The sequence below is a fragment of the Xenopus laevis genome, chromosome 7L (assembly GCF_017654675.1).
Source record: "Xenopus laevis strain J_2021 chromosome 7L, Xenopus_laevis_v10.1, whole genome shotgun sequence".
In the NCBI taxonomy this organism is placed as follows: Eukaryota; Metazoa; Chordata; class Amphibia; order Anura; family Pipidae; genus Xenopus; species Xenopus laevis.
In genome coordinates this window covers 104160457-104183130 of record NC_054383.1, presented here as the reverse complement: position 1 = coordinate 104183130, position 22674 = coordinate 104160457, and the positions used below count along the sequence as shown (strand labels likewise).

General features: G+C 41.5%; 1 protein-coding gene across 3 annotated transcripts in view; it reads left to right on the top strand.

Annotated features, from left to right (window-relative positions):
* The window catches only part of klhl21.L (kelch like family member 21 L homeolog), a 35710-nt gene extending 13302 nt beyond the window's left edge, over positions 1–22408 (top strand). Inside the window, exons 1-5 of one of the 3 annotated variants that reach the window (XM_018224591.2) lie at positions 1229–2344; positions 3967–5043; positions 13112–13517; positions 18301–18373; positions 19043–19901. In XM_018224591.2, the coding sequence (XP_018080080.1) occupies positions 3993–5043; positions 13112–13517; positions 18301–18373; positions 19043–19360 (1848 nt within the window). In that variant the 5' untranslated portion in view covers positions 1229–2344; positions 3967–3992 and the 3' untranslated portion in view covers positions 19361–19901. 3 annotated transcript variants of the gene reach the window in all.
* Positions 22409–22674: the final 266 nt, after the last annotated feature.

Genomic DNA, 22674 nt, shown 5'->3' with positions numbered 1-22674 from the left:
AATGGGGGGGGGGGCTGAATGAATAATGCAGATGTACAAGTGAGTGATTCACTAAAGGCAGGAATGAGTGTGTACAGGAGTGTTTGTCAGTGAGTGGAAATGTGTGAAACAACTGTAACAGAGCACAAGGTATTTTATAGAATTCAAAGCAACTTTCACAGACAGATATTGCACAGAATTTAAAGTTTCAGTTTGTGTAAATGTAACTGCTGTTTAAATTGTTTCTATTTTTTCTGTTATCTGGTTCTGACTCTTGAAACAATGTAGCAGAATCTAATTTTGTCCCCGTCTGTGGCATTTTAAGAGTCATACTCTGAAGAGAAGAAAATGTAAACTGACAAATGCTGCTCTCAATAGCAATTACATTTATAAATAACCTTAAATCCATTGGACATGTGTTTAAATGGGTTGTTCGCCTTCAAACTACTTGTTTTCAGATAGATCACCAGAAATAATGACTTTTTCCAATTACTTTCTATTTTCTCAGTTTTTCTAATATTGAAGTGTCATTTTTCACCTTCTAAAGCAGCTCTGGGAGGGGAGTCGCCGACCCTGAAAACTGTTATAAATGTATACATTTAGTTGATACATTTCTTATCTTTGTCCCTGCTGAGCAGAATCTCTGGGTTTCATTACAGGCAGCTGTTAGAATTGATACAATAGTTGCTGATGCTCCAGAGATGTTGCTGAGAAATGTATCAACTAAATGTTGCAAAATTGTAACAGTTAAGAGTCTGCACCTGAATTACTGAACTGACAGAATCAAACACCAGAGACAGGGACATTCAACTTTAAGTTGGAAAAACAGTAAAAAATAAATAATGAAAAGTAATTGAAAAAAAGTCTTTATTTCTGGGGAACAATCTGTAAACAACTGAACTGAAAAAAGTGTTTGGAAGGTGAACAACCCCTTTGAGTGCAGAATATGTAGGGGGAAAGCGTTTTTAGGTGGAGCTCTCATGGTAACATAGTAAGTTAGGCTGGAAAAAAACACACGTCCATCAAGTTCAACATTTTAAGTTTGTATGTAACCTGCCTAATTGCTAGTTGATCCAGAGGAAGGCAAAAAAAAAAAAAAAAACACCTCACTCGAAGCCTCTCCAATTTGCCTCTGAGGGAGAAAAACAATTCTTCCTGACTCTAAAATAGAAATCAGACCAGTCCCTGGATCAACTTGTACTATGAGCTATCTCCCATAACCCTGTATTCCCTCGCTTGCTTAAAAGCCATCCAACCCCTTCTTAATTTATCTAATGTATCAGCCAATACAACTGATTCAGGGAGAGAATTCCATACCATCACAGCTCTCACCCCTTTCAGATATTTAGAAGGAATAATGTAAGGCAGCACCTGCATGACAAGACGTTGTTATGGTGCCCACCTAGTACTTTGTATTTATGCCACTGCATGTTTATTACTGGTAGGGCGGAACTTTAGAGGAAGCAGACCCAGGAGGTATAGGGGCCCCATGAGACCAGGCCTGGCAATCTGTGGGTTGTGGCAAATGCCAGAGGGGCTGCTATAAGATGCCATAGAAAGAACTAATTAGTGGACTGGTAGGGCCTCAATGTACTTGGAATGCCAGGGCCCAGTCCAGACCTGCATTAGACCCTAATTCATGTACAGTTTCAATGTCAACAAGTCAACTTCTAAACCTTTTGGGGGCCTGAAAAATAATTGTCTGTGGGGCCCAGTAACAGCGTGTTACGCCACTGGTTAGTGATACCCTGAAAATGTTTCAGTCAGGATATCCTCACACAGCAGTTTACAGACATTTGCCTCAGGAGCGGCCCTGTTGCTGAGCATGAGGTATTAGGGCGCAGCCTCCTCCCCACTAGACAAGTATCGCCCCTGGATATCAGGCTGTGTGTACAGTGCTACGTCCCACTCTGTCGGCCTGTGTTACTGCCATGATGACGTTTTTATATGTATCACAGCGCGGTTACACAATGTGCTCCTGGCCAGCATCAGGGTATAGACGAGCGCAGATCCATTGTGTATAATCTATACATCCGGCGCGGAGCACATTAGACGTACGTAGAGAACCAGCGTTACTCGTCTCTTTATTTCCCACTCTGTACGTTTGACCGTAAATGGACACCATAGCGCCATGAACGCGGCCAGGCCTTTCCTTGTATAGACGCCAGAGCGCGCACTATTTCTCCCTAGCAGCAGCTGCTGGTGAGGCGCCAATCAATGGCATAGTCCTCAGGCGCCTTGCGGCCAGTCTGCTCGAGCTCTACAACTGGGCGCGGTGCGTTGTGGAGGCTACAAGTGAGGAAGGACAAACCCAAACTCGCCCCGCGCCACGGCTCCTGCTCCATAACTCCAATCATCCTATGACGTGAGTGGGTACGGGGTGGGGAACTCCCAGCACCCGTTGTGAGACATATTATTTAAGGGTAGAAGAGCCACCTCAGTCTTCCGCCCGCAGCTAATATTTATGTCACCGAAACCTTACCAGTTGTGTGTAAGCCAATAACTCCCCTGTCACTCTCTTTCTGCCTTCCCTGCACTGAACTCCCCATTTCCCCATCTCACCTGCACAAAACTTTTCCTTTCCCTCCTCTCTTCCTCCTCACCTGCACTGAACTCCTCATCTCTCCCTCCTCACCTCCACTGAACTCCTCCTCTCTCTCCCCCCTCACCTGCACTGAACTCCTCTCTCCCCCCTCACCTGCACTGAACTCCTCTCTCCCCCCTCACCTGCACTGAACTCCTCCTCTCTTCCTCCTCTCTCCCCCCTCACCTGCACTGAACTCCTCCTCTCTCCCTCCTCACCTGCACTGAACTCCTCCTCTCTCCCCCTCACCTCCACTGAACTCCTCCTCTTTCCCCCTCACCTGCACTGAACTCCTCCTCACCTGCACTGAACTCCTCCTCTCTCCCCCCTCACCTGCACTGAACTCCTCCTCTCTCCCCCTCACCTGCACTGAACTCCTCCTCTCTCACCCCTCACCTGCACTGAACTCCTCCTCTCTCCCCCCTCACCTGCACTGAACTCCTCCTCTCTCCCCCCTCACCTGCACTGAACTCCTCCTCTTTCCCTCCTCACCTGCACTGAACTCCTCCTCTCTCCCCCTCACCTCCACTGAACTCCTCCTCTCTCCCCCCTCACTGAACTCCTCCTCACCTCCACTGAACTCCTCCTCTCTCCCCCCTCACCTCCACTGAACTCCTCCTCTCTCCCTCCTCATCTGCACTGAACTCCTCCTCTCTCCCTCCTCACCTGCACTGAACTCCTCCTCTCCCCCCTCACCTGCACTGAACTCCTCCTCTCTCCCCCCTCACCTGCACTGAACTCCTCCTCCCTCCTCACCTGCACTGAACTCCTCCTCTCTCCCCCTCACCTCCACTGAACTCCTCCTCTCCCCTCATCTGCACTGAACTCCTCCTCTCTTTCCCTTCCCTTGCACTGAACTCCTCCTTTCGCCCCCCTCATCTGCACTGAACTCCTCCTCTCTCCCCTGCACTGAACTCCTCCTCTCTCCCCTCCCCTGCACTGAACTCCTCCTCTCATCTTGCAATTTCAGCAGTCTGGTTGGCAGGATCTCAATTATCCTAGCAACCATGCATTGATTTGAACAAGAGACTGGAATATAGATAGGAGAGGACTGAATAGAGAGATGAATAATAAAAAAGTTGCAATAACAATACATTTGTAGCGTCACAGAGCATTTGTTTTTTTTAGATGAGGTCAGTGACAATTAATTCAAAAGCTAAAAAAAGGGAAAATGAAGGCGAATTGAAAAGTTGCTTAGAAATGGCTATTCTATAACATACTAAAAGTTAACTTAAAGGTTTAATTACCCCTTTCATAAAGAGAGGCCATGATAACTGGATATAGACTCCTCGACTCTCCCTCGAGCACTGCTCATTCGAGCATTTCTATAGGATCCTGAAGAGTGTGTGCCCTCTCTGTGTTGCTGTCTCTCACCTGATAACTGCTCTCTCTGTTTTTATCAGATGATCATCCACTGAGGCACCTGATCATGGAGTCACCCATCAACACTTCCCCCGATTCAGTGGGAATTCCAGCACCTGAGGCAGCCTTGCCCTTCTACGATGCCTCCCATGCCTTGCACTTGCTACGGGGTATCAATGAGCTCAGATCTGAACAGAAATTCTTTGACATGACCGTGAGCGCAGGCGGACAGGATTTCCCTTGCCACAGGACTGTTCTGGCTGCTGCCAGCAACTACTTCCGAGCCATGTTTGCTGGGCGGCTACGGGAGAGCCATGCGGACCGGGTTGAACTTCATGATGTGTCTGGTCCCATCCTTTCCCTACTGCTGGACTTTTGCTACACAGGCAGAGTCACAGTCACACTGGAGAATGTGGAGCCCCTGCTTCAGGCTGCAGACCTTTTTCAGTTCCCATCAGTAAAGCAGGCGTGTTGCGCCTACCTAGAACAGCAGCTGGACGTCTCTAACTGTCTGGAGATCCAGGACTTTGCAGAAGCCTATGCTTGCCAGGGCCTGGCAGAGAGTACCAAACGTTTCATTCTGGGGCATATAGCCCAGCTGGCACAGGCCCATGAGGTGGAGCGGCTCACCTTTAAGCGAATGCTGGAGTATATCAGTGATGACAGGCTATGTGTGGATAAAGAGGAATCTGCCTTCCAGATAGCCTTGCAGTGGGTAAAGGCTGACCCCAAGCACCGGCAGTACCGCTGGCCAGAGCTCTTCCAATACCTTCGACTGCCATTCATACGGCGCTTCTACCTGCTGGCTTATGTAGAAAGCGACCCACTGGTGTTCCGAAGTCCGTACTGCCTACAGCTAATCAGAGAAGCCCGGGCTTTCCAGTCCTCTGAATATGACCGTCATGATTGGCTATGCCATCGCATGAAGCCGCGGCCCTCTACTGGCCTTGCAGAAATCCTAGTAGTAGTGGGGGGTTGTGACCAAGAATGTGATGAGTTGGTCACTGTGGATTGCTACAACCCACAAACCGGCCAGTGGAGATACCTGGCTGAGTTCCCCGACCACCTTGGGGGAGGCTACAGCATTGCAGCTCTGGGTAACGATATATATGTGACAGGTAAGTACCATGCATGCCACAGTGTAATTCTATTAAAGGAAAACTATACCCCCCCCCAAATATTGTAAAATATATTGCATAAAACAGCTCATATATAAAAGCCTGCTTCATGTAAATAAACCATTTTCATAACAATATACTTTTAGTAGTATGTGACATTGGGTAATCATAAATAGAAAATTGGTATTTTAAAAAAATAAGGGCCGCCCCCTGGGATCGTACGATTCACGGTGGACACAAACAAATCATACATGTTTGGTCACATGTGCCAACAGACAGAGTTATGTATTTTGCTTCTACACTTCTCCCTGTTACACTTAGGGTAGAACTGCACAAGCACTTTTACCCATGATTGTAGGTATCACGTCGGATATGCCGAATTGAAGGTAAGTAATAGGAATGTCGGACGTTATCACTATGTGCATCTGACACGACTGTCGGATGATGACGCAACATGCAGAGTTTACATCTGACAGTTGTGTCGGATGCACACAGCGGCAACGTCCGACATTCCTATTACTTACCTTAGATTCGGCATATCCGACGTGACGCCTGCGATTCATCTCAGTGCGTCGGAATGGACGCTATCGCAGGTAAAATCGCTTCTACCCTTAGAGCTGGAGAATTTCTGGTCAGGTTATCTCTGAGGCAGCACACAGACCATCACGAAATGGTGGCTCATGGTGGAATGTAACAGAAATAAAAACAGATATTTTTTATATACGGGAGTGCTGGTTCTTCTGAAAACCTAAATACATATTTTAACCGTGCACCCCAGCTGGAGAAGCTACATTAGCGTGCCTTGGAGTGCGGATACTCATTGGATTGTGATATATATATATATATATATATATATATATATATATATATATATATATATATATATACATACACACACACATATACACACACACCAGTTTGGTAAAATTCTTTAATATGCCACTTAAAGTGGACCTGTCACTCAGACACAAAAAGCTGTATAATAAAAGTCCTTTTCATATTAAACATGAAATCCAATTTCTATTTTTTATTAAAGCTTTTATAGCTGTGTAAAAGCTCATTTAAAATTTCAGCTGTCAATCAAATATTGTCTGCCCCTCCTCTATGCCTTAGGCGCTATCGCAGGTAAAAACTCTTCTACCCTTAGAGCTGGAGTATTTCTGGTCAGGGGACCTCTGAGGCAGCACACAGACCATCACGAAATGGTGGCTAAAGGCAAGAGATGTGAAAAGGCAATATTTAAAAATTTCAGCTGTCAATCAAATATTGTCTGCCCATAGAGGCGGGGCAGACAATTACTTTCACTTTCCATTCAGCACTTCCTAGATGTCACTGCATGGGGATGGACATCAAGTCCCCCATTCTGGTGCACAAATAAGATTCTGAGCCTTAATAACAGTGTCCACAAAATGGCTTCTGCCTGCTTGCTATAATTAATTTATACAGTGTAATTAAAGTTTATTTTGCTTCACTAATGTGATAAAATAGGATTTTGAATAATTTTTTTGGGTGACAGGTCCCCTTTAATATGATGTAAACCAGGGGTGTCCAAACTTTTTGCAACGAGGGCCAGATTTGGTGAGGTGAAAATGTGTGGGGCCCGACCATTCAGCCCGACATTCTTTGAACCATTAACATTAAATTACAGGAATCGAGTAGTCGTACAACCAACAACAAACATTACATGCAATATAAACCAGGGATTAAATTGAGCTTCCTAAAGAGATACGGACACCTGAAATTAAACTTTTTTTTACATCTATTATAATATTGGCTTTGCAAGCTACTTCTTACTTTGCCATAAAGTATTTGCATGATGCTTTTACATTACCTGTCTGGTCCCCCATGTTCCTGTATGAGGGGGCTGCCATATTTGTGCAGCAGGAGTCCGTTAGCATTAGAAACTGTAACTAACAGGCTGAGATGGGACAGTCAGGTTGGCAAAGTCAGAGTGTCAGAGAGTCAGGCTTAGGAACTTCCACTAACAATTATATACAAAAACAAACCTCTCAGCAAAAAATGATCAACATGACCTATAGGTAACATTTAATGTACATTCATATGCTAAAATTCATTTTTTAGTGTCAGTATCACTAAAAGAAGTTCTGCTGCCTGTGTGCTGAAGGTGTTAGCAATAGACACGTATTGGAACGTAGTGATGCCATACTTCTTTACTGTACTGGCACGTCAGTACATCTATTGACAATTTGACACCTTCAGCCCTAAAGAAGTATGAGAGAGTGGCGCGTCACTATGTGCCAGTACATGTCTATTGCTAACACCTTCAGCACACAGGCAGCAGTATAGACCAAGTGGCAGATCATTTCACTAATGTGCCCAAATATTACGGCTAGGCAATTCCTGATTGCACTGTGCTGGCGGGCCGCATTATTATTAATTTCATGATGGAGGCTGAGGGCCGGTGTAAATTTGAAGATGGGCTGCATTTGGCCCCCGGGCCATACTTTGGCCATGCCTGATGTAGACTATCTGTTGCTTAATTATTCATTTGGGGGGTATAGTTTTCTTTTTAAAGGGGTTGTTCACCTTTCATTAACTATTAGTATGATGTTGAGAGCGATATTCTGAGACAATTTGCAATTGTTTTTCATTTTTTATGATTTGTGGTTTCTGAGTTATTTAGCAGCTCTCCAGGTTGTAATGTCAGCCATCTGGTTGCTAGGGTCCAAATTACCTTACCTTAACCATACATTGATTTGAATAGGAGAATGGAATATGAATAGGAGAGGCCTGAATAGAAAGATGAGTAATAAAAAGTAGCAATAACAATTAATATGTAGCTTTCCAGAGCATTAGATGGGGTCAGTGACCCCCCATTTGAAAGCTGGAAAGAGTCAGAAGAAGAAGGCAAATAATTAAAAAACTATAAAAAGACAAACTGAAGGCCAATTGAAAAGTTGCTTACAATTAGCCATTCTACAACATACTGAAAGTTAACTTAAAGGGCAAACCACACTTTAAACCCTGTGTGTACAGCTACAGAACTTCTTTAGGAAGCTCAATTTAATCCCTGGTTTATATTGCATGTAATGTTTGTTGTTGGTTGTACAGTAATATCGACTACCAGCTACCTCTTTGGCTCTCTTTCTTCCATTCTTGTATGCAGTAGCCCCATTTATATTTATAAATGTATGCATGACCGTAAGTTACGCCGTGTCCTTAGTGAATACAATAAGCTCAAGGCTGTCTTAGGGCCAGATATTCTATCTTTGTGCTGAAGAAATGTGCAGCATTGTACTCTGCTCTCCGCTAATGTAGAATTCATAAACAGACTGGGAACATTGTCGTTTAATGACAGATCAGAGCACTCGTAGCTCCGGCTGGAGTCCATGTGGGACTTAGAAGAATTCTGTGCATGGATAGTCTCAAGATCCTCCTCATAGTCATGCACTTGTATATATTTATAGGTCTGTGGTTCTAGCTGAAGTGGCAACTTTACATCTCCATGTAGCTTTCAATCTGAGGGATGTTAACAAACCATGAATTGCTAAATAAATCGCCCGAACCAATTTCTCAGAGAATACCCTGGCATCGTGTATAGTTTTGCCTGTTCTAAAGCGTTTTGTTCTAGAAAAAATTTCATAATGTAATGTTTCAGCTTCTTTCATGCAGAGAAGTACATTTTGTACTGCAGTAGGTGTATTGATCACTGCATGGGGTGTTTTCACACATTTAGGGAGGAAAGCAATAACCTAATCTTTCACTAATACTTGCAGAATGTTTAGTGGTAGTTGTGGGTTATCCAGGCTTGCTTTACTGCTGGGCTTTGTATACTTGGACTGAAGATGTGCTGAGACATAAACAAACCCTTTGTCACCAGGGTGATGAAAATCCAGTCCTGGATTTTGTTCAATTTATTTTCCTCTTCACACTAAATAGCAACATGAAATAAGGTCTCTTAAATACCTGGAGTGAATCATTATCACCCTTGTTGATATCTCTGTACATGGGGAGCTTTTTAATCATCTATAGCCATGATCCCCAACCAGTGCCTCATGAGCAACATGTTACTCACCAAATCCTCGGCTGTTGCTCTCAGTGGGCTCAAAGCAGCTGCTTATTTTTGAATTCCAGGCTTGGAGGCAAATTTTGGTTGCATGCCTTTTTGTGTACTGCCAAGTAGAATAGGCTGCCAGTCCTTATTTGGCATTTTTTCATGCTTGTATTGCTCCTCGGCTCTTTTTACATTTGAATGTGACTCATGGGTAAAATAAGTTGGGGACCCCTGATCTTTTGAGTGCTCATTTGTTCTATTGCCTTCAGATACTGGTACTTGTGCATTTCAGTCAAACCGACAAACATTTCTGGCCTGAAAGCACCAACCCAGTACTTTTAGGCCTTTCCCATCAAATGAATGTAAGGCAGAATGAGGTCATTAGGGGTGCTTTCTTCTTGGCTTAAACGCCATCCATGTGCCATTTAACCTTATTAATAAAGGAATAGTACTTACTCATAGCATTGAGAATTACTTGTAAGTAATGCATTTCATTTACTCCAATGGACCTGCATTTAAAGATGAAGGAATGGTTTCTGATCAAAAAGGTCAATGTATGTATATGTATATATATATATATATATATATATATATATATATATATATATATATATAGTCAAATACAAGATATATACATATACATATATATACATATAGACAAATACAAGAGTCCTCTGCACTCAACCCATTATCAATATATTTAAGACAGAGACATTTTGTGCATACTGCTACTGAAAAATGCCTTATACTAAATACTGTCATGGGAAAATTTTTTTTTAAAAAAATGCACTAGTTAATAGTGCTGCTCCAGCAGATTTCTGCATTGAAATCCATTTCTCAAAAGAGCAAACAGATTTTTTTATATTCAATTTTGGAATCTGACATGGGGCTAGACATATTGTCAATTTCCCAGCTGCCCCAAGTCATGTGACTTGTGCTCTGATAAACTTCAGTCACTCTTTACTGCTGTACTGCAAGTTGGAGTGATATCACCCCCTCCCTTTTCCCCCCCAGCAGCCAAACAAAGGAACAATGGGAAGGTAACCAGATAGCAGCTCCCTAACACAAGATAACAGCTGCCTGGTAGATCTAAGAACAACACTCAATAGTAAAATCCAGGTCCGACTGAGACACATTCAGTTACATTGAAAAGGAAAAACAGCAGCCTGCCAGAAAGCATTTCTCTCCTAAAGTGCAGGCACAAGTCACATGACCAGGGGCAGCTGGGAAACTGACAAAATGTCTAGCTCCATGTCAGATTTCAAAATTGAATATAAAAAAATGTGTTTGCTCTTTTGAGAAATGGATTTCAGTGCAGAATTCTGCTGAAGTAGCACTATTAACTGATGCGTTTTGAAAAAAACAGGTTTTCCGATGACAGGATCCCTTTAAACAAAACAGGGATTGTTTGTCCATATATTGCAATATATTTAAGCTGGCCAACTACGTCAAAGTCATCCCATATCTGGCCAGTCCTACGCTTAATTTTCATCTGATTCATTAAGAATTCTATTGCTTAATTATACATTTTACAAAGGGACTAAGTTTTACCTGCAACTTACTAGCTGCTTTCAAAGTTAAACCCCCAAACTTGCCTGCCCTTTTATTAGACACCAGTGGGATCACCTGACTATAGTTGGGAAGGGTGGGAGCTACAACATGGAGCTGGTCACTGCTCTTGTATAACTATAACAAACAAGGGAAAGTGCAATGAGGCTGTAACCACAAAATACATTCCTTTTTCCCCTCCCTGCTGTAAGCTGAGCCCAGAGCTATGAGTGAGCAGGGAGAGACTCAGGCAGGAAGTGATGTCACACCAAGCTAACATGGCAGCTGCTATCCTTAATAAACCGAGAAAACTTTTAGAGATGTTTACTTAGGTATGGTTAAGCATTCTGCAGAATAAATATAGTGTTCTAGCTTGCACTCATCTATTGACAAGAAACTGCTTAGGTAGCTTTCCTTCCCCTTTAAAGCCTTCAGCTTGCCTTTTCTATCCTTAACCATTTTTACTTTCTTGTAATCTTCTTCTCTCTGCATGAGCTGCTGTGTAGACAATCTAAAAGTACATGCGTTAAGAGTTATAAGCGGCACTTTTCAGCTGCAAAACTGAAGGTGTATAAGAGTCACCGTCACCTTCTTTGTTTCTACGCAGAAGTCACACAGCGTGATTCTGGGTTTCTGCTTATCAGCAAGTTCTGGGCAACAGAGGAAGGAAGGATTTTCACAGGAAGCAGCTTTCTTTGTTGAGCCGAGAGAAGGAAGTAGACTAACCCCTGGAAAAATGTAAAGGGAGGGTGCTACACAGATATCTTCATATAAGTCACCCACTGGGCATCAGAATAGACATTTTGTGGGCACAACAGTTCTTCTTTTGACTGGCTAAAATACAATGTGGCAAGAAAATGTTTTTAAAGCTCGAATTAATTCCACGGGTACCCTACAATAACAAAGCACCATTCAGAATAAAAGACATCCCCTAAATAAATTAACGACAGATGCAGCTATGTTTGGTGCACCCTTAGCATGTTACTTAAATCTCCAGAAGTGATTTGCTAATACAAAGCATTGCAATTTAAAGGAACAGTAACACCAAAAAATTAAAGGGATACTGTCATGGGAAAACATGTTTTTTCCAAAATAAATTAATAGTGCTGCTCCAGCAGAATTCTGCACTGAAATCCATTTCTCAAAAGAGCAAATTCAATTTTGAAATCTGATATGGGGCTAGACATTGTCAGTTTCCCAGCTGCCTTAGTCATGTGACTTGTGCCTGCTTTCTGGCAGGCTGTTATTTCTCCTACTTGTAATGTAACTGAACGTGTCTCAGTGGGGCTTGGCTTTTACTATTGAGTGCTGTTTTTAGATCTACCAGGGAGCTGTTATCTTGTGTTAGGGAGCTGCTATCTCGTTACCTTCCCATTACTCTGTTGTTAGGCTGCTGGGGGGAGGGAAGGGAGGGGTTGATATCACTCCAACTTGCAGTACAGCAGTAAAAGAGTGATTGAGGTTTATGAGAGCACAAGTCACATGACTGGGGGCAGCTGGGAAATTGACAATATGTCTAGCCTCATGTCAGATTTCAAAATTGAATATAACAAAATCTGTTTGCTCTTTTGAGAAATGGATTTCAGTGCAGAATTCTACTGGAGCAGCACTATTAACTGATGCATTTTGAAAAAAACATGTTTTCCCATGACAGTATCCCTTTAAGCATTTGAAAAGCATGACAATATAATGTAGTGTTGCCCTGCTCTGGTAAAACTGATGTGTTTGCTTCAGAAAGACTACTATAGTTTATATAAACAAGCTGCTGTGTAGCAACGGGGGCAGCCATTTAAGCACAGGCCACTCAGTTAAGAACAGATATGCTCTGAAGAATCCCTTTGTATGCTACAGAGCTTATCTGTTATCTGCTTTGTAGCCTGAGCCTTTTCTCTTTTGTCAGCTGCCCCCATGGCAACACAGTAGCTTATTTATATAAATTATAGTAGAGTTTCTCATTTAAACACACCAGTTTTACCAGTGCAGAGACTGCTCATCTGGTTTCTGATATGCAAACACAATGGGCACTTTTCTATTAGGATTTGCTTTGCACAGCTAAAATGGATGGGGTGTGCCAGAACTTCCTTGCCATTGCATGAGACGTTCCATCATTATTGACTGTGGTGAAAAATGCTGTTCAGTTGGGATATGATCTCATGAATGGAATGGCCACGGCATAAGGGTTACATTGTTTTCACTTTTTATTTAAACATTTGGTTGGCCAATAGTGTGCCATTCATAGGATAAGGGCCATTGGACAGTGTTCTGGTTGTTATCAGATGATAATAACAATACTGTAAATTTGTAGCCTTACAGAGCATTTTTTTTAAGATGGGGTCAGTGACCCCTGTTTGAAATCTGGAAAGAGTCAGAAAAAAAGGCAAATTACTTAAAAACTATAACAAATAAACAATGAAGACCAATTGAAGAGTTGTTTAGACTTGACCATTCTATAACATAACTTAAAGGTGAACCACCCTTTTAATCCTCATATCAATTCTCTTGTAGGAGGATCTGACGGATCAAGACTTTATGACTGTGTATGGCGCTACAACTCCAGTGTAAATGAATGGACTGAAGTATCGCCAATGCTGAAAGCACGGGAATATCACAGCTCAACTGTGCTCAATGGGCTTCTCTATGTGATTGCTTCAGACAGCACTGAGCGTTATGACCCGACCATGGACACATGGGAGTCTCTGCATCCTATGCTTTACCCAATGGATAACTGCTCAACAACATCCTGTAGGAAAAAACTGTATGCGATTGGCTCTTTAGAAGGCCAAGAAAGTATGGTCATGCAGTGCTATAATCCTGACACTAATGTATGGGCCATGGTGAACTGTGGCCAGCTCCCACCATGGTCTTTTGCACCCAAGACAGTGACACTAAATGGCTTGATCTATTTTGTAAGGTAAGATAACAGCATTAATTGAGGTATTCATGTGTGTACAAGAAATGTAAGAAACCCATGCCTTTCATACAGGTGTCAAATAGTACTTTTTTAGGATTGATTCTGGAGGAAATGCCAAAAACAAAAATCAGATGATGAACTCACACTTTTTATTGTAGGGGAAGTTTTGCAGGCTGACAGAGCACAAACTATACAACAGCACATATGTTATTTTGAGGTCTCAACTTAGTACATCGTTTTGTAATCCTAACAAATTTTGTGCCTAAAATGGGCATTTACTTATAGGCTGTGAGCCTATGAGTAAGTGCCCATTTTATACACAAAACACGTTAGGCTTATGCATATCCTAATGAAGCTTTTTTAATTTTATAAATATTTTGGCTACTATTTTACTATTGGATGGCCTCTTCCCATACTTGAACTTTCCACATGTAGAAGAAGATATGCTGCTGTAAAGTGAAAGTTTTAGTAGACTTTTTTTTATATATACACACATAGGTAGATTTAAGCTACAGATTTGCCTCCTTCAGACCAAGTCAGCAGCCGATGGGCCTATCTGACCAATATCTGTCTGAAAATTGGGCACATATTGATCTGGCAGATTTAATAATCCCTTTTGGCCAGATATAACCAGGTAGGTTTAAAAGATATAGACAATAATAGATTAGGGAGCACCTGCCATCAATTTAGAGAAACAGTGGATGTTGTGCAGGGTCTGAATTGTAAATAATAAATGGTAGAAGAAAAAGTACTAACCCTTGAAATTGCACCTCCCCATCACATAATCCGAACACTCAAAACGCTTAAACATTTTAGATTAAAGCGTAACCTTTAATTAATTAATTAAAATGAAAAAGAAACCCAGGAAAAACATTAAAATAAGGTAAAGAACAGGGAGAGAAAGGGACTCGGCAGAGCCTTAAGGGGTAGAATTCTTTAACACTGCTCGTATGGTTCGAGCCTTCTATGCAGAATCGTAATTTGGCCAGACAGGCTTGATGTATGTTTAGATGCACATGACGCTTAATCTACGTGTCTTTATCTACGCAACCGGGAGGGGTTGAGTGCGGGTGAAGGGCTGGTTGTTGAACTATGGTTTAAAGGGGTATCGGCGGTAAGCTGATTTGGCGGGTCTGAGACCGAGGGTCGGACTTGGGGGCCCAGGGCCCACCGGGACTTCTATCCAGGGCCCCCCTCTGAACTCCATTGGTGTGCCGTCGCGCCACTGAGCATGTGTGCTTGTGTGCAGGCGTGCACCTGCACTTCATTTTCCGTGCAGTCATGGCAGGAAGCCGTCTGAAGATTGTGGATCTGGGTCGGCGGGGCACCCACCGGCCCAGTCTGAACCTGTTGAAACCCATCTTGAAGCTCCTAGATACCCGATACTTACCTCCAGTCTACTCCTTGGTGACGCTTGTAACCAGCTGTAGCCTACATACCAACTACCTACTTCCAGTGCTTTCGTCTCCCTGTTCTTTACTTTTTTCCTGGTTTTCTTTTTAATTTTGATTTATTAATTAAAATCTACCTTTTAAGATGGTTCACTGAGTGTTTGGATTATGTGATGGGGAGGTGCAATTTCAAGCCATTTAGGTTTAAAAGGTGTAGTCCTCACCCCAACAGCCTTTATCCCCGTCATTGTGATCAGTCTGATATCGCTCACCTCAAGGAGGTCACCGAACAAGTAGACTTTCCATCTACCTTTGGTTAGAAGCAGCACAGATCACAGGAAGGTTCTACCCCCATGAGCACAAAGAGCTTGCTCCGTGGAGATGTGTCACATCTGTGAGGGGCTAAAAAACATATTTCCAGAATTATACTTTAAATCATTTTTACCAGAAGGGAGCTGGTTATTTTCTATTCATGTATATACAGTGGAACCTGAAGCCTCTCATACAGGCGTATAGAACTGCAGGGTTTATTTAAAGTTATTGCACAAGATCCAACTGTAAATAAAATACCTTCCCAACAGCAAAGCATTAACTTAACAGCACCTTGGCAAGGCTATCTTACCTGAAGGAACATTGTGTTCCCTTAAAAACCAAGATCTGCTCTTGTAAACATGATTCTGGGAATGGCTAATCTAAATATATGCAGTTAAAGCCTGGAGTCTGGACTGGCTCATTGCAGACATCACATGCAGTCTAATACATTTAGCTCACTATACACACGCCATCTAAAGTCTCCAAGCTGTTTCATAATCAACGCACCCTAGCTGCACTATATATAATATAAACAGAGATACAAATAGAAGAGAACATCAAGAGCTCTGAGAAGTTTGAGAAGAAAGAATGAAAAATGATTATATGGAAAGATGGGCTTTGTTATGAATTCTTGGGAAGGGTTTGGCAAAGCATGGAGGATTAAGAGGTCAATGGGTTGAACACAGGTTCAAACGTTATGAGACCATTTATCAAAGGTCGAATTTCCAATTCATGTGAATTTTTTTTAATTTGAATATACTCACAATTCGACTGGGAGGTTATTAATGATAAAATTTGAATGTCTACTATTCGATCGAATGGTTCGAATCGTATTCGATTTGTACGAATCAAGTTTTTCTCCAAAAAAACCCCAAAAAAACTTGAATGTCAGGAAGGCTATTAACATCTCCAAATGGCTCAACGGACCTCTGCCATTGACTTGTACATGAACTCGGCAGGTTTTAGGAGGCGGATATTCGAATTAGGACTGTTTCCGTGTTCGAGGTGTGATAAATCTCACATTCGAATTTACGTTCTAATAGGGGGGATAAAAATTAGAATGTGTGAATTTTGAAACTTTCTTTTAGTTCTGGCCATGGTCTGGTCTCGGACACCAGGACAGCTGCATAGCCTGGGAAGAGCTGAAACTAACTCATCTTTTGTAAATATTTAGCTGGAATTTTTGCAGTACAATCCAGCAGAATAAGTACAGATATAGTACCTGTTATCCAGAATGCTTGGGACCTGGAATTTTCCAGATAACAGATCTTTCTGTAATTTGGATATTAATAGCATAAATCTACTAGAAAATATTTGAAATATTTAAAGCCGATAGGCTGGTTTTGCTTCCAATAAGGATTAATTATATCTTTGTTTGGATCAAGTACATGGTCCATTTTTAGTATTACAGAGAAAACAAATTATTTAAAAAAATTTGAATTATTTGGATAAAATGGTGTCTATGGGAGACTTAATTCAGAGTTTTATGGATAACGGGTTTAAGGATAACAGATCCCCCATACCTATACCTTTGTAAGGAGGCATCTTGCTCAGTGAGGTGGCCTAGGACCTTTTTCTACCTTTTATTTTGGGGAGAAACATGGACTTTTTTTTTTTGGAGTTATTCAGAACCTTTTCTAGTGGGCCAAATGTCTCCAAATATAAATGAATATCAATAAATGCAGGCACATTGTCAGCATAAAACATGTTAGGGCAATGCACAGTAGTTAGAATAAAATCCTGTTTTGCAAGAGCTGAATATTTCAGCTGTTCCCCCTGTAGTTGTAATGTGAATGGAACAGCTGCTACAGGCAATGCTCCTCACCTGCTCCTGTCATTCATCATGTTCCTAATTCACACACAAGTGATTCACGTGTCATGTAATGTGCTGCTGCTGCTGCACCAGGGCCATGTGCTTTCTGTCACTTGCATCTTATACAGGTCATGGAACTACGAGGTTACGTCTGATATCCTCAGATTTTCCAACAAGGGGTTCTTTATTTATTATAATACACAAGGTTTAGTGAGTCATGGGATAAAAAATGACATCACTACTCACTATTTATAACTGATGACATCACTAGGATCGTTTTCATTTTTTTCCGTGCGGTCGTGGCAGGAAGCCGTCTGAAGATTGTGGATCTGGGTCGGCGGGGCCCACAAGGGCTGGGCACCCACCGGGTTTCTTCCCGTTGTCCCGCCGGCCCAGTCTGACCCTGCTGAAACCCATCTTGAAGTTCCTAGATACCCGATACTTACCTCCAGTCTACTCCTTGGTGACGCTTGTAACTAGCTGTAAATTCTTTGACTAGTTCCTTGTAGCTGATCTGTCTTTTTCTGTGTATTATAAAGGTATCACCTGAACATCCCACATTACAGAAAAACCCGTTATCCGCAAATCCCAGGTCCCTAGCATTCCACATAACAGCCCCATTCTGTCTTCATGAGTGAGTTGGGTGTCAGATATTCATTGACCGTTAGATCCAATATATCTTATAGGAGGACTCCTTTTGCCTATAAGATGTATTAGAGCTCACTCTATTAAAATCACCAGACATCATGTCTCTCTACATGCAGGATTTGTGCAAAAGGCAGGTATTTTGTTAGATTTAGTTTGTACTGGAATATTTGAGTGAGCTCTAATACATCTGCTAGGAAAGGAAGTCCTCCTTTAAGATATATTGGATCTAACTGTCAATGACTATCTGACACCCAACTGCTGCATGAAGCGAGAATGAAGAGAAACAGATGCTGAGAGAGGGATAGTGAACATAAACTTGATTATTTCAGAAACAATACAGAATATTCAATTGATTGTATTTAGTTTCTTATTTCAGTATGATAAAGCTTATATTAAATTTTCGTGATAGTCCCCCTTTAAGAAAGTGGCTTTGTGCCAGCTGTCACATAGGTATAAAGGTTACATTTTCAGCCCATTTTAACAGTGAAACTGAGGAGTGAGGGTGAAAATACAGCATGGTTTCTGATACTGATACTGTATGGCACTTTACTTGGGCACCATTTTGTATTCTATGTATGTGACATTGTGATTTATGCAGAGACCTCCTTTTTAATTACAGAGATGATTCGCCGGAAGTAGACGTGTATAATCCATCAAAGAACGAATGGGACAAGATTCCACCAATGATACAGGTACTGCTGCAGGTGGCAGGTCATAGTATCAGTCTGGGTCCTTAAATTCCTTATATAGTCCTTATATTCCATCCATGACATGTCACGTTCAATAGGAAAAGAGCTACAAGCAAACCTGACCATTGTATGAAAACGTTTTAATTGTATCCTAAAATGACAATTGAGACAGCGTGATAAGATGTAGGAAAGTAGATTTTTAGGCAAGACATTGAAAAAAGGTTAGTCCCATGTCGGGAAATGGGGTGTCTTTAGTTCTGCCCAGTTGGGGGAACATCGCAGACATTTGGTTGTGTGAGAGACTTGGGCATGGGAGTTTTGTGGGTGTCGGACACCTCTAAAATATATACATATTTAAAGGGGCTGAATAGAAAGATGAGCAATAAACAGTAGCAACAACAATACATTTGTAGCCTTACTGAGCATGTGATGGGATCAGTGACACCCATTTGAAAACTGAGAATTAAAGAAGAAAGCAAATAAACTATAAAAAGAAAATATGAAGTTGCTTAGACTTGGCCATTCTATAACTTACTAAAAGTGAACCCCTTTAAATTGGGTTGAAAAAAAGAGCATAGATCATAAAGTTCAACCCCTTGAAATAAAACTCAGTGAATATGGGTGATTAATCCTGGGATGTTTTTCAGTTGATGTGAATGTTATTAATTACAGGTTCATGTTGGAGGGAGCCTGGCAGCGCTGGGGGGGAAGCTTTATGTGTCTGGTGGATATGACAATACATTCGAACTCTCCGACGTCGTGGAAGCCTTTGACCCCGAAACAAGATCATGGAGCCTCATGGGACGCCTCCCTCAGCCCACTTTCTGGCAAGGCAGCGTCAGTATATTCCGTCAGTTTATGCCACAAACTCAGCAAAGTTTAGATGGGGTTCCATCAGACAATACCAACAACGAGAGAAACATAATCAACCTCAACAGACGCCGGCATCACTTGCATAACCACAACTTTAATGAATTGCACCGGCGATAAGAACACGAACAGGGTTTCAAATGAATATGGACAGAGTAACTGATCTATCTCATGCTTTGGGAGCATTGTTATCACTACACAAGTCTATAAGAGAGTGGTCTTGGCTTTGTATTACAATCAAATCATGACTTTCTTTCAGTGCCCGTGCATTGCCTATAGCTACGCATACATACAATATAGGGCAGATTTATCAAGGGTCAAATTGAAAATTCAAATTTTCAAGTTTTTTTATGGCCAAAATTGTCAAATTCAACTAGGGAATTGCAAATTTGATTCAAGTTTATTTTAAAAAGTAAATTTTCGAGGTTTATCATATACTGACCTTTTAAGAACCCAAATTCAACTATTCTCCACCTAAAACCTGCCAAACTGCTGTTTTAGTCAATGGGAGACGTCCTGGGATCAATTTTGAGATGTTTTCAGCCTTCCTGACATTCAGGTTTTTTCGGAGAAAAAAAACGAATCTTTTCGGGTCGATCCTATTTACCCGAGTTTATGGGAGTTTTTAAAAACCGGAAAGAAGAAAAATACTGGCTCTCAGGACTCAGGGGCACGCCACTTGGTCAGACAAAGTGGCGTGCCCCCGAAACATTACTTTGCAATAAACACGCAGGGCTTGACCCGCTTGCATGGAGTCTTGAGTGCCGTTATTTTTCTTCTTTCCATGATTATTTGAGGGGGCCGATCCCTCTTACTGAGCACCGGACCAATATTCCCCGAGAGGCCAGGGTGTGCTGGTGGTTTTTCTCTTGGAGTTTTTAAAAACTCACATGAATTCGAAGTTCGACCTTTAATAAATAGGTCTTGTTGTGTACAGTATAGTGTAACATGTAGACAATAATATATTTTTCTAATAAACCAAAAATCTTTAAAATCCCCCTCCCACAATGCCAGCAAATTATAAGTATTTTTTTGTAATCATTATGTTTGAAACTGCGTGTAAGGCTAATGTCACGCCAGGCTAAATTCCACAAAAGATTAAAAGGGATGCCATAGTATTTCTGCAGCCGCTGCAGGAGTCTGTATGATCAGTAGTTATGTTCTAACAAAAGATTCCTGCAGTGCCCCATAAGGAATTTGAAAGGTAAGCCATCAGGTAGGAATTATTATGATTATTATATTATTATTATTATTATTATAATGCACACTCCAGCAGATCTTGGAGAGTTAAATGCTCCATTAAATGCAGATGATGATGGGCCTGGTCAATGCTGTGCCCCTCGCTGGGTGTAAAGCAATTCTCCATGCTGGGTGCTGCTGTTTATTTAAAGGGGTTCAGATTTGAGTTAACTGTTAGAATGATATAGAGAGTGATATTCTGAGACTATTTGCAATCGAGGTTTTCCTTTTTTATTATTTGTGGTTTTTGTGTTATTTAGCTTTTTATTCAGTAGCTCTCCAATTTTTTACATTTTCAGCAATCTGATTTCAATAAGTGACTGGAATATGAACAGAGAGGCCTGAATAGAAAGCTTTTTATTCAGCAGCTCCCCTGTTTGCAGTTTCAGTAATTTGGTTGCTAGGGTCCAAGTTACCCTAGCAACCATGCACTGATATAAAGAAGAGACTGGAATATAAATAGGAGAGGCCTGAATAGCAAGATGAGTAATACATTTGTAGCTTTACAGAGCTTTTGTTTTTTTTTAGATGGGGTCAGTGACCCTCATTTGAAAGCTGGAAACAGTCAGAAGAAGAAGGCAAGTCATTTAAAAAAAAATAAAGAATGAAGACCAACTGAAAAATTGCTTAGAATTAGCCATTGTATAAAAAACTAAAAGGTAACTTAAAGGCGAACCACCTTTTTAATCACCCCTGGAGCGACATTAGCCTACAGCTGAGGATATAGATAGGTGCATATACAGTATATATATTTATTTATTCCCATACCTTAGACATGCTTTGCCAAATGTATTAATTACCTGTTGTTATTTATTCATTTGACTTGTTCCCAGTAAGCGTGTACCATGGGCACTGCACATCTAGACATAACGATTACACTCTTCATATCAACTGCCTTTTCTGCAAGCAGCCAAATTCCATCTTTCTTTTCTGGAGAGAAAATGAGTCCGGTGCATGGAACAGAATTACTGACGCTCTTTCATACACTTAGGGTAAGGCCACACAAGGAGATTCGGGGTGATTTTGTCGCCTGGCGACTAATCGCCTCGTCTCATTGAGGCAACTTTGGGCGACTATTGAAAACGCATCGCCGCGTGTGCATTAGCGCAGGCGACTTTTCATTATAGCCTATGGGGGAAAACGCTGAGGCAGTTCGGGGAGATAGTCGCTCAAAAGACGAGGCGATTAGTCACCAGACGACAAAATCTCCTCGTGTGGACTAGCCCTTAGGCATTTGTTGACAAGGTGCAAGCACTTTATATACTGTAACTCCCAGAGTGCAATGGTGGATGTTCTAGTTTAACAAGAGCTCGCTAGATGCCGGCCTCACATCCCCTGCATGGAACACATGTATGTTTGCAGATCAATCCAAGAAGAAATTGAGCTTCATTACCTGTATTTTAGGTTGTGCCTGCTGAACACAAGTAGAGTGTGTGCTCTGATGGCAAGAGATGACGTCTAATGCAATTGCCATAGTATTTACTTACAATAGGCACCTTTAGCAATCGGTTTATAATAATGGAAAAAACACAACATTCACACTGTTTGAAGTGACATACACGTTTATTTACAGGATTGTTTGTTATGTGTAGGAGTTACATATTCACCAGAGCCCTCCATTACTAACAGAGTATCTGCATGGTATTACGATGCACAGTCTCATTTATTTTGCTGAGGAAATTGACCTCACCCTCTTAAATGTTGATTTGTAGTTTAGCTGCCCTAAACCACAGGAGGGAATCCAGGGGCTCTCCGGGTGATAAAGCATGGTGGGAAATATAGTCCGTGTTACAGGGCTAGTGAGTAGTGCTGCAAAGCTTACTACGCTGACACCAGTATGATACGGAATCTCCCATAACATTGTAAATGTGCAGTGGTAATGACTGTCACGGAGATTCATGTTCTAATAATAAATAATAAAATACTTTAGTGCTTTTGTATATTTCCCTGATGCCTGGTAACATTGAGCACTATCATGTGTCTCTGTATAAGATGCCGATTGTGTTTTTGTCTTACCTTATACCACAGCTACAAGGACATTCTTCTGTATGGTTTCAGTCAGGCTGCTGCCCAGTTGAAGGACCAGTAACAGCAAAAACATTTTTTTTTAAATAATATGCTATGAAAAAAACACACCAACACATTAAACTTCAAAGTCGCCAAATCTTTATTAAGAAATAACTTACTTGAAACTC